The following is a 16100-nucleotide window of genomic DNA, read 5'->3' as shown; positions in this document are numbered from 1 at the left end:
TTTCTTTCCTCTTTTAGAAAAAGGTTTGGCGCTATTTACTGTAAGTACTGACAATCATTTGGGGTGAGAAGTTTGAAGTATGCAGTGCAACAAAATCTGATTAACATACAAAATATGGACATATGGCTTGGATTACATGTATGAGTTTCACAGTACACTGTGACGAAATGTTGGGCCAAAAATATGGGCCCCTTTGCATTATTTTGCTTAGGCCCTGGTTTGGACTGGGCTTTATCATATTGATATGTGGGGGTTGAGGGTGTAAATATTATGTTTGCTTAATTCGCTGCTACTCCAATGGCGCCACCAGGGGGTGGCCACGGCCCCCCTATCAATTTTTTAACAGTGGCGCGGGAAGTGGGGTGTTGAGGGTGCTGCAGCACCTCCTGGTGTTTAACCGAGGCTTGTTGGACATTTTAATTTTCAAATGTGTTCATGTGTCATTGCCGTCTAGCTGCAGGGAATTGCATTATAGTACACGGGCGCTTTTATTTCTAATACAAAAACTCCAACACACACTGTAACAGAACGCTGCCTTTGTAGTAGCCTAGTAGCACAGGCGGATCTACTATTCAGGCGAAGTAGGCGATCGCCTTAGGCCCCCAACCAGTAGGGGGCCCCCCAACCAGCTGCCCTTGCCCCAGCGAGCAAGGTCTTCGGCCACCGGAGCCAGCAGCACCCCCAACTATTCGTCATGTATAATTATGTCAGCATACTGAACAAACAAATAACAAAACGAAAAGAAAGCCATTTGAATGCTGCATTTATATTATCTCTCCCCCACACACACGCACCTGTTTACTTGAGTGCTGGGTGAGGTTTCAGGAATAAATTGATATACTGTAAACTTACTTTTATGTCAATTTTGATTAGTTTTTCTTAAGTGTTATACAAATACCACAATAATCGTCTTAAAGTGCAGTGTCGGGATTATATCGAATTGTGGCCTGTAAATCGTGATACGAATAATATCGCCTAATACCAGAGGTTGCGCTAGACTTTTTCGTTGTCTGTCATTTTGACTGACAGGGTCATAAAAATCCGGTCATAATCTATTTTTACCCGTCACTTAAATTTTTAAAGTGATAATAATGACATATTCAATAGTATTTAGTTTTCATTAATTTTTATTTAATATTCTGTCCGAACAAGCTTAACAGAGAATCCACACCGTGCCATCACACATCAAGCAGATGAATATGTAACATTTCTCCGCAGTGACAAAAACAGCTGACTGTGGCCCCAGTAGGTAGGCTACATACGGAACAATGAAATTAACAGTTCACCTGCTGTGGCCTGAACGCAGTCTCACACCTTCCTCCTGGTGCGCATGGACTTGAATTGCGTGCCCGCTTGTGCATAATCAAATGTCTCAAGAAGAAACTTTTTTTGAAGAAACTTCGGAAACTCAGTTGCATTGACATTTTTCCGAGTAAGGCCAACGACGTCATGCATCAAGAGAGACAATAGCTAATTAATATGCTCACTCGCCACCCTGTGGTCTGGGGTGTGAATTGCAACCTGTCAAAATGACAGATGGACTTCAGTTTTTTCCGTCACCGTTTTAAAAAACCGGTCAACGAAGGACAATATTCGGTTAACGCGACCCCTGCCTAAAGCCTGAGTTATACTCCCGCGTTGCGGTGACGGCGTAGCGACTACGGCGTCATTCGACATTCGATAGTTCTGCGGTGAGGGAACGCGTTGCTCTGTAATTCACCGCCAAGCCACTAGAGGGATGTGGCGTTATGTTTGTACGGTTTTGGGGCATGCTTGTTTACTTCCGCTAGTCGGAGAAAAAATAAACAATGCAAGATGGAACTCTTGAAAGTAAATATTCTGCTCATCAACACTGAATAAATATGGAACATACAAATGTTGACGGGCAGGCGACGCAGAAGACGGTTTCGAGGCGGTCTGGCCGACTTTTGATGCCGCACAGAGAGTTTTAGACTCGGGTGGAGAGAGCTAGCTGTGGCGGCTAGCTTCAAACTGGCGTCGAGCACTGCTTTCAAGGTCTGCAAAGCCCTCCAGCCTGATTTGTTTGCCGTGTCCTACAACCAGCCAGTGGGAAGCCATAGCAGATTTCTGGCGTCTAGGGAACTTCCCAAACTGCGTGGGGAGGCTTGATTTTAAGGTTATCATAAAAAGCACCGAGGCACTCTCAATCAGTGATGATGTATTGTGTGTGTGAACTGTCTGTTATTGAAAATTAAAGATCAAAACAACTCTTTTGACACCAAATCTGTGCTTTTTTCTTCATATACTTGAAACATATGTACACAGTAAATGATGAAGTGCACCAACCAAAAATACGACATAAAGTGATAAAAAGTTGGCAGTTTTTGGCCGACTGGGTCACCGCTTCGTGTGGCCACTCGATTCCGACCACCCACGTCTCGGTGGTTCTTCCATTTATTTATTTTTTTCGATCGCCGACCTTGCCATTTGGCAATCACAACGATAATTTCTTGATGAGACTTGCTCTTCGATGATACTCCCATCGGCTTGGTCCATTTTTGCGTGTAGAAAACAATGTTTGATTCTATTGTACAATGGCGGTGTTTTCGCGGTAAACCGGAAACAACAGTCTGAGCGGACCAATCACAGTCCGTTTTCGCTACGTCATACGCGTCTACGCGACGCGAAGGTTACAAAAATCGAGAGGTGCGCGTCAGGCTACGGCGTAGGGTCGTAACTCGATTCTTCCTTGACGGCGTAGGTCTGACGCGGAAGTATAACTCAGGCTTAATACACACCCCTAGTTGAAAGTGTCTCGGAATGGTAATGGTAAATGGACAGTACTAATATAGTGGTTACCATGCCCAAAGGGCACTTCGACAGTGGACAGTCGTAGGCGGGAATTGAACTGCTGACCCTTCGGTCCAAGGACATCTCCAGCTACCAACTGCGCCACTGCCGCCCTTTTGCTCAATGCTTTTAAGGGTTCTTTTTACAAAATTTCAATTCTAAGATCCAAACCTGGAAGTTAATGTTTCTTGGGTAAGCGTTTACTTTTAAATCATTTGAATGGCATTACCAACAAAAATCTTGTTTTATTTTTTTTAAAGAGGTTTTTATACCGTATGTGTGTGTTTGTTTGATTTTATCCTAAAAATTCTACCTTTAGTGAGCCGCAATACAGTGAGGCATCCCTGGCTAATTGTGTCTAATTAGATGCCATTTCAAATACGTGCCCAAAGGCCGATTCCTAACCACTAGAGAGCGTCATTATTAATTCAAGCGCCAAAGGTGACATCTGCTGGTGGATGTTACATCCATTGACAACGCCGAATAACATGCTGGAGGGAAAAAAACAAGGAATTTGACAGGATTTCCTGATTAATGTAAACGTGTTTAAATATAGAAGGATTATGTATAGATTCTCCTCCCTACATGCTGCATATGTTAGTAATAATGAAACTAATTAGTTACTGGAGCACTATTACACTTTTCATACTCTTTCTTTTTTTTTTAAATGAATATGGATGACCACTTATTCCATAGCGATGTCGTCTCATCAATTGTACGCCATTGATTATGTGATAACACTGTGATAATGAAAACGTGATTAGCTCAGTTGGATGTTGCCACTTTGTTAAGTGGCAAGATTGTAATCTTTTTTGCTTGTTTTAAAACTTATTATTTGACGTAGTGCAATATGAACTTTTTTCTTTCATAGTATTAAAATTATATTCTGACATTACATTTTTATTGCTTCTTTAGCCTTATAAAACATTCTATTTTTGTAAAAAAAAAAAAATCATTTTCATAACTGATTTATAGTTTTTTTTGGTTTGTTTTTTGTTGTTTCAACAGACATTTTTATGATGGTGACCTTTCTGATAATATTAAGACTATTGTTTTTTAATACTGGTTTCTCTGTATGAGAAAAACAAGTTTTTCATTGCATGGAACATTTTTTCATATAACTGTGTTTTTATGTGGTTTTATTTTAAAGTGTTTGGACATTTTATTCTAATTACGTTTGTTTTCATTCAGTGGGGCAAATAAGTATTTAGTCAACCACCAATTGTGCAAGTTCTCCTTCTTGAAAAGATTAGGGAGGCCTGTAATTGTCAACTTGGGTAAACATCAACCATGAGAGACAGAATATGGAAAAAATAAACAGAAAATCACATTGTTTGATTTTTAAAGAATTCATTTCCAAATTAGAGTGGAAAATAAGTATTTGGTCACTGACAAACAAGCAAGATTTCTGGCTGTCAAAGAGGTCTTCTTCTAACGAGGTCTAACGAGGCTCCACTCGTTACCTGCATTAATGGCACCTGTTTTAACTCATTATGGGTATAAAAGACACCTGTCCACAACCTCAGTCAGTCACACTCCAAACTCCACTATGGTCAAGACCAAAGAGCTGTCAAAGGACACCAGAGACAAAATTGTAGACCTGCACCAAGCTGGGAAGAATGAATCTGCAATAGGTACAACACTTGGTGTAAAGAAATCAACTGTGGGAGCAATTATTAGAAAATGGAAGACATAAAAGACCACTGATAATCTCCCTCGATCTGGGGATTTCCATGCAAGATATCACCCCATGGCGTCAAAATGATAACAAGAACGGTGAGCAAAAATCCCAGAACCACACGGGGGGACCTCGTGAATGACCTACAGAGAGCTGGGACCACAGTAACAAAGGCTACTATCAGTAACACAATGCGCCGCCAGGGACTCATATCCTGCACTGCCAGACGTGTCCCCGTGCTGAAGCTAGTAAACGTCCAGGCCCATCTGCGGTTCGCGAGACAGCATTTGGATGATCCAGAAGAGGACTGTGAGAATATGTTATGGTCAGATGAAACCAAAATAGAACTTTTTGGTAGAAACACAGGTTCTCGTGTTTGGAGGAGAAAATACCGAATTGCATCCGAATATTCCTTGTCTTATATGTATGTATGTATGTGTATGTATGTATGTATGTGTATATATATATATATATATATATATATTTTTTTTTTTTTTAATTATTAAATTTATTAGGATCATGGAAGCTTCCACTTGGGGAAAATATATACACACAGTATATCCTGTATATACATAATGTAATAAAAATATACAGTACTGTGCAAAAGTTTTAGGCAGGTATCCTGCCTAAAACTTATGGCCCCAAATGACATGACAAAGTTTTTTGTTTTTGTTTTTTTTCATAGCGATAGACATCCAATTCATTGTAACTGGAAAGATTGGCTGTGAATTTTCATGTTTCAGTCCAATTGACAGTGTTCACCCCTCCCAGTCAAAATGGATTGGACATCTAGCACCGTCAATGGCAGCCAATGAGTAAAATGAGTGCCCTATCAGGGTTTTAAATAGACAAAAAAAAAATCATAATTCTTGCATTAAAGGGATCATTTGCAATAACCATAAATCTTCTCGGTAAAAATACGTTTCAGTCAGAATTCCAGCCTCTATCCTGATTTGACACACAACTTGGGATGACATCATCCAATTAATGCTCCCCAATCTAGCACCGTTCATGGTGTGATACTTAATTGACAGCACCTGCAAAGTGTCAACTCCTCCACACTCGCCTCCTGCTGAATTGAACCCTGGCGGAATCCAGCCGGCCTGAGATCTCACTGAATTTTTTAACATGCTCGCGGCTGAATGTGCTTTACTTGTTGTCTCGCTTTTGATCGCCTGTTGCCATGCTGAAGAAGCAAAGGCAGAAGGTTTGTAAAAAAAATATATATATATAAATAATAATAATAAATACAAAAAATAGAATATTGAAAATACTTCCTCCCCCTCTTTCCCTAAACATGAATATATTTTATCTTTCCTTTTCCTGTCAAAGGTGGCTCTGGAGATGAAGAGGTTGAAGCAAAAGGTAGAACATTTGGCTTAAACAGCACCAATAATATGACACATTTCACCTATGGAATTGTGGCAAACTTGGCTGCTATGCTGCTGTACGGAAGCAACTTTGTTCCAGTTAAACGAGTAGAGACGGGAGATGGTAAGTGTTGATTTTTCTTGAGTTTCTATATATAAATATGGCAGAAAACACAGACAAGACTGAAAAAGCAGTTTCTGCTCTTGCACTCCTCTTTAAAATAAACTGCTGTATTCTAAGCCAAAAGAACTGTAGTGTTTGATTGAACAATATGTCTATATGCTGCCATAGCAGATTCATGGCTCATTAAGCTCCCGAACTATTTTTAATTTGTCCGTTTTACCCTGAAAATTCCCGTTTACAGACGTCGCACAACCGCTTTTGTTTCAACCCAGCCATAAAATTAGGCTAATTAATTATATTTATTATTTAAAATGTCTGTCATTTTTAGCTTATAATCATTAATTGATGTCTAATATTTCGTTTAAAAAAAAAAAACTTTAAAAAATTATTCACTCGCGTATTTTGAACTTTTTAAAAAATGGCGTCACAATGAAAAAAAATGGTGTCTGTAAAAAAGTCACGGATATCTACCTACTATTGTATTTTTTATTTTTTTATTTTGTTAGTCGCATTTTTCCGATATGTTAGATGGTAAATAATCGATCCAAACAAAGAAAAATTGAGGGAAAAAAAAACATTTGAAAGGGTAAATAGTAAATACAAGAAAAAGAAAATCTCGACCACTCCTTGATGTCTGCGATTTCTGCATCGCGACCCTTGTTATATTACCATGTTTCACCTATAAAATCCCCCAAAAATCCAGCTGTGGCCATTTACAGCTGTGTCTTGACACTCGGTGATACATGCTACATGGAGTTTTTGGATTGAAAGAGGTACGTACGCGATAATGTCTCGTTAAAGTCATGGCGTCCGTAATTCTGCTCTCGCGTGCTCTCACCTCCAGATGAGGTTTTGCTGTTTTTTTTCTTTTTTTTCTTTTTAAAAAAAAATGCTCTTCCCCAGAAAATTGAGATTTTAACCTTTCCAATTATGTATCACACATGCATATTGGACAATTTTGAAATTTGGCCAAATTGTGGGTCTTAGAGAGGAACTTCAAGTCACCTGAGTGTTTTCCGCCATACATTTTACTTCCACTCTTGGTCAAATGTTTTGAGACTCACATTCAACTGAATGGTGAAGTCTCAAAACCTAACTGTAGATGTACATTTGTGTCCCTTTGGAGACAAAGCAAGGGCGTAGGTTTGGTCTCAACATTGGAAGGGACGATATAACAGCTTAAATTGCATGTACACTTTTGCTGTGGATGGGACATTAATAAGAGATTGGGTGAATGGGGGTCAGGGCTACATTTCTGACGAATATGAACCTAATTAATTGGTAGGCTAAATGATCCATGCAAAATAAGTCTGTATTGATTTTCACGTGCATTGTTTCAGGTGATACATCATTCAGTTAAAACCTTTGTTTTCACATAGTACTAAAAAAAATGTCAAAACTTTGAACAGCTTTTTTTTATTAACATACACAATAAATAAAAACTTTTTTATAATCTCTTAACTATCCAGGAATGCAAAAAAAAAAAGACCACTACACATTGTCTGTTTAAATTAGGGCTGTCAAAATTATCGTGTTAAAGGGCGGTAATTAATTTTTTTAATCACGTTAAAATATTTGACGCAGTTAACGCACATGCCTCGCTCAGATTAAAATGACAGCACAGTGACATGTCCACTTGTTACATGTTTTTTTGTTTTGTCGCCCTCTGCTGGCGCTTGGGTGTGACTGATTTTGTAATTATTGACATCAACAATGGCGAGCTACTAGTTTACTTTTTGATAGAAAATTTTACTATTTTTATTCAAATGAAAGCATTAAGAGGGGCTTTAAAACAAAATTTCTATAACTTGTAATAACATTTATCTTTTAAGAACTACAAGTGTTTCTATCCATGGATCGCTTTAACAGAATGTTAATGTTAATGCAATCTTGTTGATTTATTGTTATAATAAACAAAAACAGTAGTTATGTACAGTATGTTGAATGTATATATCCGTTTTGTATCTTTCTATTCCAACAAGAATTCACTGAAAAATATAGCATATTTTATAGATGGTTTGAATTGCAATTAATTACGATTAATTCATTCGCTGCTCAGCCTTCAACGCGTACAGACGCACTCTGAGCGAAATTAATTGAGCTGCTTGACTGGACGCTAGGTTACTAAACTCAGATTGCTGATTGTGTTGTTGTACAGTTTTGATGTATGTTCCATGCCTGAATGTGCGTCTTTAGTTGTAGAAACTGATAAGCATATGCTTCATCTCGTCCGCCTTTCTTCTTCTTCTGTTCCTTCGGGCAAATCATATCACATTTTGTAATTGTCAATGATTGTCAATGATACCGATGATGATGACGACAATAAAATTCCATTCCATTCCATTAATTCTTAAGCTGTGATTAACTCGATTAAAAATTTTAATCGTTCGACAACCCTAGTTTAAAAAAATTAATATAATTGAAAAAACGTCTTGGTGTATAACAAAAATAAATAAAAATTGAGCCTTCCTTAAGGTAAAACACTGTTTTTGTCCACAAGCACAGCTAAACTCAACAAAATTTTTTAATAATAATAAATGCAAGTCATCCGACACTCAAACGTGTGTTTGAGAGCCACAAATGGACCGGCAGATTAAGCAAGTGAAAAGGGGTCAAGTCTGAGCATTAGGAAAATAATTCATTTAATATTAGTAGGGTCAATTCTATCCTTACAACTTTTGTGGAGACAATCTAAATTACCAATATAACTGAACTCATTATGTAACGAGGTTGGTTTAAAGTTGGTGGGGACAATTTGAGCATCCCCAAAAGTTGCTGGTGTTATGTCCCTACAGTCAACCTATGCAACCTATGTCCTTGAAACAAAGATTATTATGAGATATAAATTGTCTCGTTGGAAGGGGATTTTGAAAAATGTCTACCAAATACGATGTGTCGTGTGCAGTGTTGTTAATAACGGTGTTACAAAATAATGGCGTCACTAACGGCGTTATTTTTTTCAGTAATGAGTAATCTAATTAATTACTTTTCTCATCTTGGCAACGCCGTTACCGTTACTGAGGCGGGAAAGGTGTGCGTTACTATGCGTTACTAAGTTGGTTGAATAAAAAAAAAAGTCTGAGAGAGACGGACTCACGGAGACGAGAGAGCAGAGCAGGAGTGGGGAGGACGCCGTTGCAAACGCGATGCTAGGTGGCTCCAATCGGTCTTTGTCAGTCACGTGCCCAAACGAGCGGACACGCCTCCATGCGCCATTTTGAGTGTACCACGGATGTAAACAAACCAGAACAGGAGTAGCTCCGACGCCACATAACTGCTTCCAACTTCATCGCTGGATATAAAATAAACTCCCTCGTTTACCTGAGTGTAGCCATAGCCTACAAACTACGCCCACATGATATGGTAGATATCACATATTATAGAACTAGATGCAAATGACAGACACGGCTGCACTGGCAACATGTTTTAAGGACTACATGCGTTAGTAAACAGCCGCCATCTTAAAGCAGTAAACCTCTCAAGAAGGCTTTCATGTAGAGATCCTTCCTCGCGAACCTAAGTAACTTTTTAAAAATTTTATTTTAAAATGCTCCTAAATCATCTTAAATCTATCTTTAAATGATGAAACAGTTTTAAAACTTACACATGTTGATTGTTGAAAGTTGACAGAAGGGAACTAACGCAATAACAGGAGCAATTTTAACAACTTTAACGGTTGATTCACAACTTTAAATGACTTCCACACATAGCAAAGGTTACTATCTTGTTATCGCAAGACCCTTGTGTAAAGAATTGGGCTAGGGCCAATTGTCCCCAAAACCCTTTAAACTTCACATTGTGTGACCTTTTTTTTTTTTTTTTTTGAGGAAAAAAAAACATGAAAATTATCACTAGTTACTTTGCCAAGTAACTAATTACTCTTACATTCAGGTAAGTGAGTTACTAACGCAATTACTTTTTGGGACAAGTAATTTGTAACTGTAATTAATTACTTTTTTAAAGTAAAATTAACAACACTGGTCATGTGTTCCTGCCTCGTTTAAAGATTCCTTCAAAACTGCCATATTTTTTCGGCCTATAAGTCGCACCAGCCAAAAAATACTCAATGAGGGGGGGGGGGGGGGGGGGGGGGCGGGGGTGAAAGTCGCATTTTGGGGGGAAATTTATTTCAACCCGTTCCTCTAGCTTTTAGTCCACGGTTAGCTTTTTTTTCTTGCTTTCAGTAAGAGTAACCTCTGCATTTCGCCAGTCCCTGACAAGGTTCTCGCTAACTCCAAACTTTCTTTCGGCTGCATATTTCACTATTTGCAGCTTGTAATCCGCAGAATAATTCTTTTCTGTGGCATTTTGTTCAGGCCTTCTTGGTTTTTGTTTTTAAATTGCCGCCAATGTTGAAACAGGCCTTGAGCGCCCTCTTGCGGTTTAGTGTGAAAATAACACGTGAAATGATGTAACAAGGTGTTAATCATTTCGCACACGTCGCACCCCAGGCCAAACTTTGGGTAAGGTAAGGTCCGAAAAATACGATAATTTGTTTCAAACATTGACAGTTCAAAATGTTTTGCACAAAGGTTTCATCAGACCCTACTTGTATTGATTAACTGTGGGATTTCTAGATTTGAAGGGGAAATGTACAGTCCCTAACAAAAGCCTTGTCGCTTATCCATTTTGTAGGAACAACCGCTAGTAACCTGACTTTTATTTATTCATTTGGTTTCAGAAATGGCTCATATGAAAGCGAAGACCCTCCCAAATGATGTTGAATGTAAAAAAACATGTTTCACTGAAAAAAGATTTATCATTTAATGAAGACATAAAGGTCAAATTCTGTCAAGACAAAAGTTTTGTCATCTACAGAAAGTAGTGTGAAAATTGAACAAAAAATGCTCCTCAAATACAAAAATATGTTGCATAACATAAGCGAATTAAGTAGTGGTGCTGTGGGATCCAAATTTAATATTTTGTATGACTTCCGTTGAATTTTTTATGTTGCCCCCCCCCCCCCCCCCACCCCCCCGCAGATCTCTCAGGGTGCAGACAATTAAAAAACCATGTGGCATTTGCCAAGGCCCACAGCCTGTCAAAAGGATGGACAATGGAAAAGTGGCAAAAGGTGGATTTTTCAGATGAATCTTCCATTGAATTACACCAGTTGCCGCAAATATTGCAGGAGACCTACTGGAGCCCGCATGGATCAGATTCACACTCTGAAAACATTGAAGTTTGGTGGTGGCAAAATCATGGTCTGGGGTTGCATCCCAATCACAAACGTCACAAAATCACGTGATCGCCGTATTTTGCCGCCATATTGTCCGTCATTGTGTGTCCGTATTGTCAATGATCGTAGTTTCTAAAGGTGGATTCACTTTCAAATTATGGAAGCTCCGGTGCTTTCAGACGCTGTAAACTCATTGGATGTGTTGCATAAAAGCCGTGATTTGGAAAAGCTTCGATCGATCCAGTCGCCAGATCCATATTTGATGCCCAAACTGATGTTTCCTCCCGTCCGGTCCCGTCCCGTGCGTCAGAGCTCGTCCTGAGACCACAAAATTTCCAGTCACACTCCAGTTTATGTCACGATGAGGAGTCGGGTACCCAAATCTGCACCGGCCCGGATATAACATTTGGTCAGCTGAGCGTCACCGTTGTCACGATTTGTAAAATGAAACTTGATCGACAATGGGCCGGTGTGTGCAAAAAATAGCGGCCCGGTGTGAAATGTCCATCATGACGGGAGCGCTTATTTATAATGCTTTATTGACGTGAAAACATCAAATGTTTTCATGGACGCATTACAGTAATGGATTTACGACTGTAAGATCAGTTTTAAATAAATTACACAAAATATTAGTACTGTATTTAGTAACAAATCGAGGACTGGGCCACATAACCATCTTTGAACAGAAATGTATTAGTCTACAGGTTTTCACGATCATATCCCAATGACAATCACACAGGTATGACCTTTATTAGTTCAAGCAGAGTAAAATAATACATATTCACGGTACAAGAAAGTCGTTTCCGTGTGGGCGCTCCCGTCAGGGGGGACATTTCACGCAGGGCGGCTATTTTTCGGCACAACGCCTGTTGTTGCACTCGTAGTCGCCGTCTGATGATCTCTGCGATCGTGTTGGCATCATATTGATGTTTTTGCCGCTGTCTAACAGCATCATGTACCGAGATAAACAAACCGTGCTGCTTTAGAGATTTGCCCTTTTAACAATGGGCACACATCAACTACTAAAATGACCGTTTAGCTTCTCTGTTACTGCAACCAACCGCCCCATATGCCTTTACCATTTTGATTAATCAATGTTAACGATTGTCAGGAAGGTTTTGGGGTTCGTTTACTAGGCGGTGATTCCTTAGACGAGCAGAAAAACACGCAGTAGTAAGAGGAATGTACGTAGCGGTAATATGTAAACACTATGAGCTGACGGACAATATGACGGCACCAGTCAGGGGGGCGTAGTTGGGACGTCACTTGATTGGGGTATGTATGGGGGTGTGCGAGAGATCTGCAGGGTGGAAGGCAACATACCGTTTTGGCCCGATTATAAGACGGTGTTTTTTTGCATTGCAATAATACTGAGAAACTGGGGGTCATCTTATATTCGCGGTCTAGACATTATACCCATTCACGACGCTAGATGGCGCCAGATATTAATGAAGCGATGTTCTGTCATGGCAGATCTCAGCTACTCAAGTTTAACCAATTTGCATTATTTTATTGCAATGTTTTTCCCCTGTTCAGATTTGTTTCAAGACAACAGTTAGACTTTGATGGTTAATGCAGTTATTGCAATTTTGTTGTTTTATCACAATAGATTGGTTTATTTACATCTCAAAAACCAGAAGCCATTCATTTACGAATGTGATTGCACTTTAGTTTACATATTTAAATGTTCAGATATTAAGATTTGAATGAGGCAAAGTAACATGCTTTTTCTCTCAAATGTTGTTATAATCATTTGTTTCAGATGTACTGTAATAATTTTCTGTCAAAAAATTAATTTGGTGTTCAAAAAGTCATTTTTTCAAACTTTAGTCTTGAAAAAGAGGGGGTCGTCTTATAATCAGGGCCCATCTTATATTCAGGCCAATACGGTAAATAGTCTGAAAAATCAACAAATCTAAGCTGCCTCTTTCATTACTAACCATAAAAAGGACAAATTCTGCAGCAGGATGGTGCTCCATCGCATACTTCAATCTCCACCACAAAGTTCCTCAAGGCAAAGAACATCAAGATCCTCCAGTACTGGCCAGCCCAGTCACCAGACATGAACAGGATGAAAGAGGAAGCATGGAAGACAAAACCCAAGAATGTTGATGAACTCTGGGAGGCATGCAAGACTGCTTTCTTTGATGTTCCTGATGACTTCCTCAATAAATTGTATGAATCCTTGCCGAACCGTATGGATGCAGACCTTCAAGCCCATGGAAGTGTAGCCCAGAGAAAAATATTGAAGCGTTATACCCAATAACAACACTAGGGGACATGAGCGACAATTGAATGAAGTCAGAGACTAACAACTGTGATGTCAGCGCATGCGCACTTCCTTTTGGAAAGTTGGCCTTTTCTAACCAAATTTTCATGTTTTTGGGATGTTTTCTTTAAATTTGGCCGATTTAAGTTCCTGTTTGAACCCCAAGGCTATAAGGACCAAGAGACTTTGCAAACAGTACAGCTTCTGTTAAAATTAACCCCCACCTTTTATTTATCATTTTTGTTGTTGTATATATGTTGATTGTATGTGAATGGCGTACCGCAAGCAACACGTCACTTCCGCTCATTAATATTCATGACATTAGCTACTGTTGCTAAGTAAGGACAAGCGGCTGTTTGTCCCGAATAGGAAATGAATGGAACTCGTGTACGAAGGAGATGTTTACAGAGTTAAACCTACCAATTCTCTCCGAAAATGATGTGCCTGGTGCCAAATTCACTGGCAAAGATGTGGAAGAATATAAAAATGTTCAGTTAAAGAGATGGCTTGAGTGTCGAAGGCTGAAAAAGATGAAAAAAAACGAGCCGACCTAAGCATAGCTTTAGCTTTTTTATCGACGCGACTGAAAATGACATTCTCCTGTTTCAACAAGCTATCCTTTACCATCAGCCCTGTCTTTCTTATATATTCTCTGACCGTTCTTGGGGGTAATTTAGTTAGCTTTGTGTAGCGATCGCAAATGCTACTCAGTGACAGCCAACGAACACTTTTAATTTTTTCATTGATAACACATCTTAATTCTATAATTTATTTACATTTCCCCCTTACTAAAGTTGTTTTTTATATATATAACAGAAACGGTAACAGTGGAAGTCAGATACGATTGTAATTCTTTTCAGGTCATTCATTGTCAGACAGAAGCAGTACGGCACAACGTTACGCTAAAAAAATAAGTTAAAAATATAAAAATGGCTTACCTCTTTGTCCCCTGAAAGACCATGCCAACCCAACATAATGTTTACTGCATATGAAATGTGAATGGATTCACCGAGCTGGTGTTAAAGTCCGCGCAAGTTGATTCGGTCTTCACATTTTTACCTCCCGAGTTTTTGGTTTCCGGAAACGTATGAAGAAAACATCCTTCGTGTGTCGTAATATCTAGAGTCGTTTCTACAAGTTCCAAAAAAGCAATGCGTGATCGGCATGTTCGTTTTTGAAAGATTACCGGAGAAAAGTAGCACTAATTGCGTTGTGTCTATGCGAGGGCGGGTCTATAATGTCCCACTTCGGCTTTACGTCCGCTTTACAATGCGACGTCACGGTCTAAAAATAGCCAGCGTGCGGTGCGCCATTCTCACAGCAAATTGCTCACAAGTAACTCCACAAACTGTAGCTCTGAACTTTAATTACAAATGCACACACAAATATATATTAGCTGAAACAACTTACAGCCTCATGTGGGCCAAACTAGAGCGCGTCTATCTTTTATCCATGTCAGTCGTCTGAGTCTGCTTCTCAGAAACATAAGCCAGACCCAATGTTGCCACCAGAGGGAAACAAATTACAATACTTTGGGACTTTATGGATAGTTATTTTGAGATTTAGGGGCACTTTAAGGGATAAATCCGATCAACCTGGAAATTCGGGTGAGGTCGCCACGTAGGAACGGAACTCGTTCATAACCCGAGGACAACCTGTATATATTAAAGCTATCCCAATGAGTCAACGTTGTCCATCATCGATCACGTAATTGCGTCAACGAGCGCAACATCCGCTCAACGGTTGATTAAGAGTTTAAAACAAAAAACAGTCGAAAGCATTTGTGCTAAGTTGAGATGGCAGAGGCTCGGGAGGCAAGCTGCCATTATGTGCATCGTATTAACATGCATCACTAAGTTTGATTTTTTTTTTTTTCGAAGCAGCGAGTAGCAGTTAAAATTACAGTGTTGTGTAAAGCGTTTTTAGGGAAACATTTTTTGTACATTCAACATCATTTGGGAGGTTCTTAGAGCTTTCATATGAGCCATTTCTGAAACCAATTGAATAATTAATAGCCAGGTTATTAGCAATTGTTTCTACAAAATGGATAAGCGACAAGACTTTTGTCAGGGACTGTATGTGGTCCTTTAAAACGGCAGCATTTGAAGTAAGTCCATTTAAAAGCCTGTAATTCACATCTTGATCGATATTTCAATAATGACTTATCCTGGATATTTGTTTTGGGAGAAATTTTGGTTTTGTCCAGATTTGGCATTTTGGACTGGGTCGTATTTGTATTTTTGCATTTTTATCCACAAGTGAAATACTGACTCGTCACTCCTATACAGTGTAAAACTGGCGAGTGCAACAAAAGAATGAAAAAGAGCAAGAATTAATTTTAGGGCTGTCAAACGATTAAAATTTTTAATCGAGTTAATTAGTTTAAAAATTAATCGCAATTCAAACCGTCTATAAAATGCCATATTTTTCTGTTAATTATATATATATATTCTGTAAAATGTTGGAATGGAAAGATAAGACACAAGATGGTTATATACATTCAACATACGGTACATAAGGACTGTAGTGGGCATTTCACTCTACTGTCATTTAAATCTGTCTATGCTGTCCTCACTCCGAAGCGTCTACTTTTTCCAAAGCTAGACAGCTAGTAAAAGACTCCTTAATAATCAGACTTCTTCCTTTTTCATCTGATTTATTAATAAAAT

The 16100-nt window shown here is 39.0% G+C and overlaps 1 protein-coding gene across 2 annotated transcripts in view; it reads left to right on the top strand.

Moving 5' to 3' along the window:
* Positions 1-5499: 5499 nt before the first annotated feature.
* Positions 5500-16100, top strand: part of tmem144b (transmembrane protein 144b) — a 46074-nt gene continuing 35473 nt past the window's right edge. Inside the window, exons 1-2 of one of the 2 annotated variants that reach the window (XM_057850524.1) lie at positions 5500-5696; positions 5822-5983. In XM_057850524.1, the coding sequence (XP_057706507.1) occupies positions 5618-5696; positions 5822-5983 (241 nt within the window). In that variant the 5' untranslated portion in view covers positions 5500-5617. The remainder of the gene's footprint in view (positions 5697-5821; positions 5984-16100) is intronic. The other variant, XM_057850523.1, reaches the window with a different exon arrangement.

Source organism: Corythoichthys intestinalis, chromosome 11 (genome assembly GCF_030265065.1).
Source record: "Corythoichthys intestinalis isolate RoL2023-P3 chromosome 11, ASM3026506v1, whole genome shotgun sequence".
NCBI lineage: Eukaryota > Metazoa > Chordata > Actinopteri > Syngnathiformes > Syngnathidae > Corythoichthys > Corythoichthys intestinalis.
The sequence above is the reverse complement of the archived record's forward strand: the minus strand, read 5'-3'. Positions and strand labels throughout refer to the sequence as shown.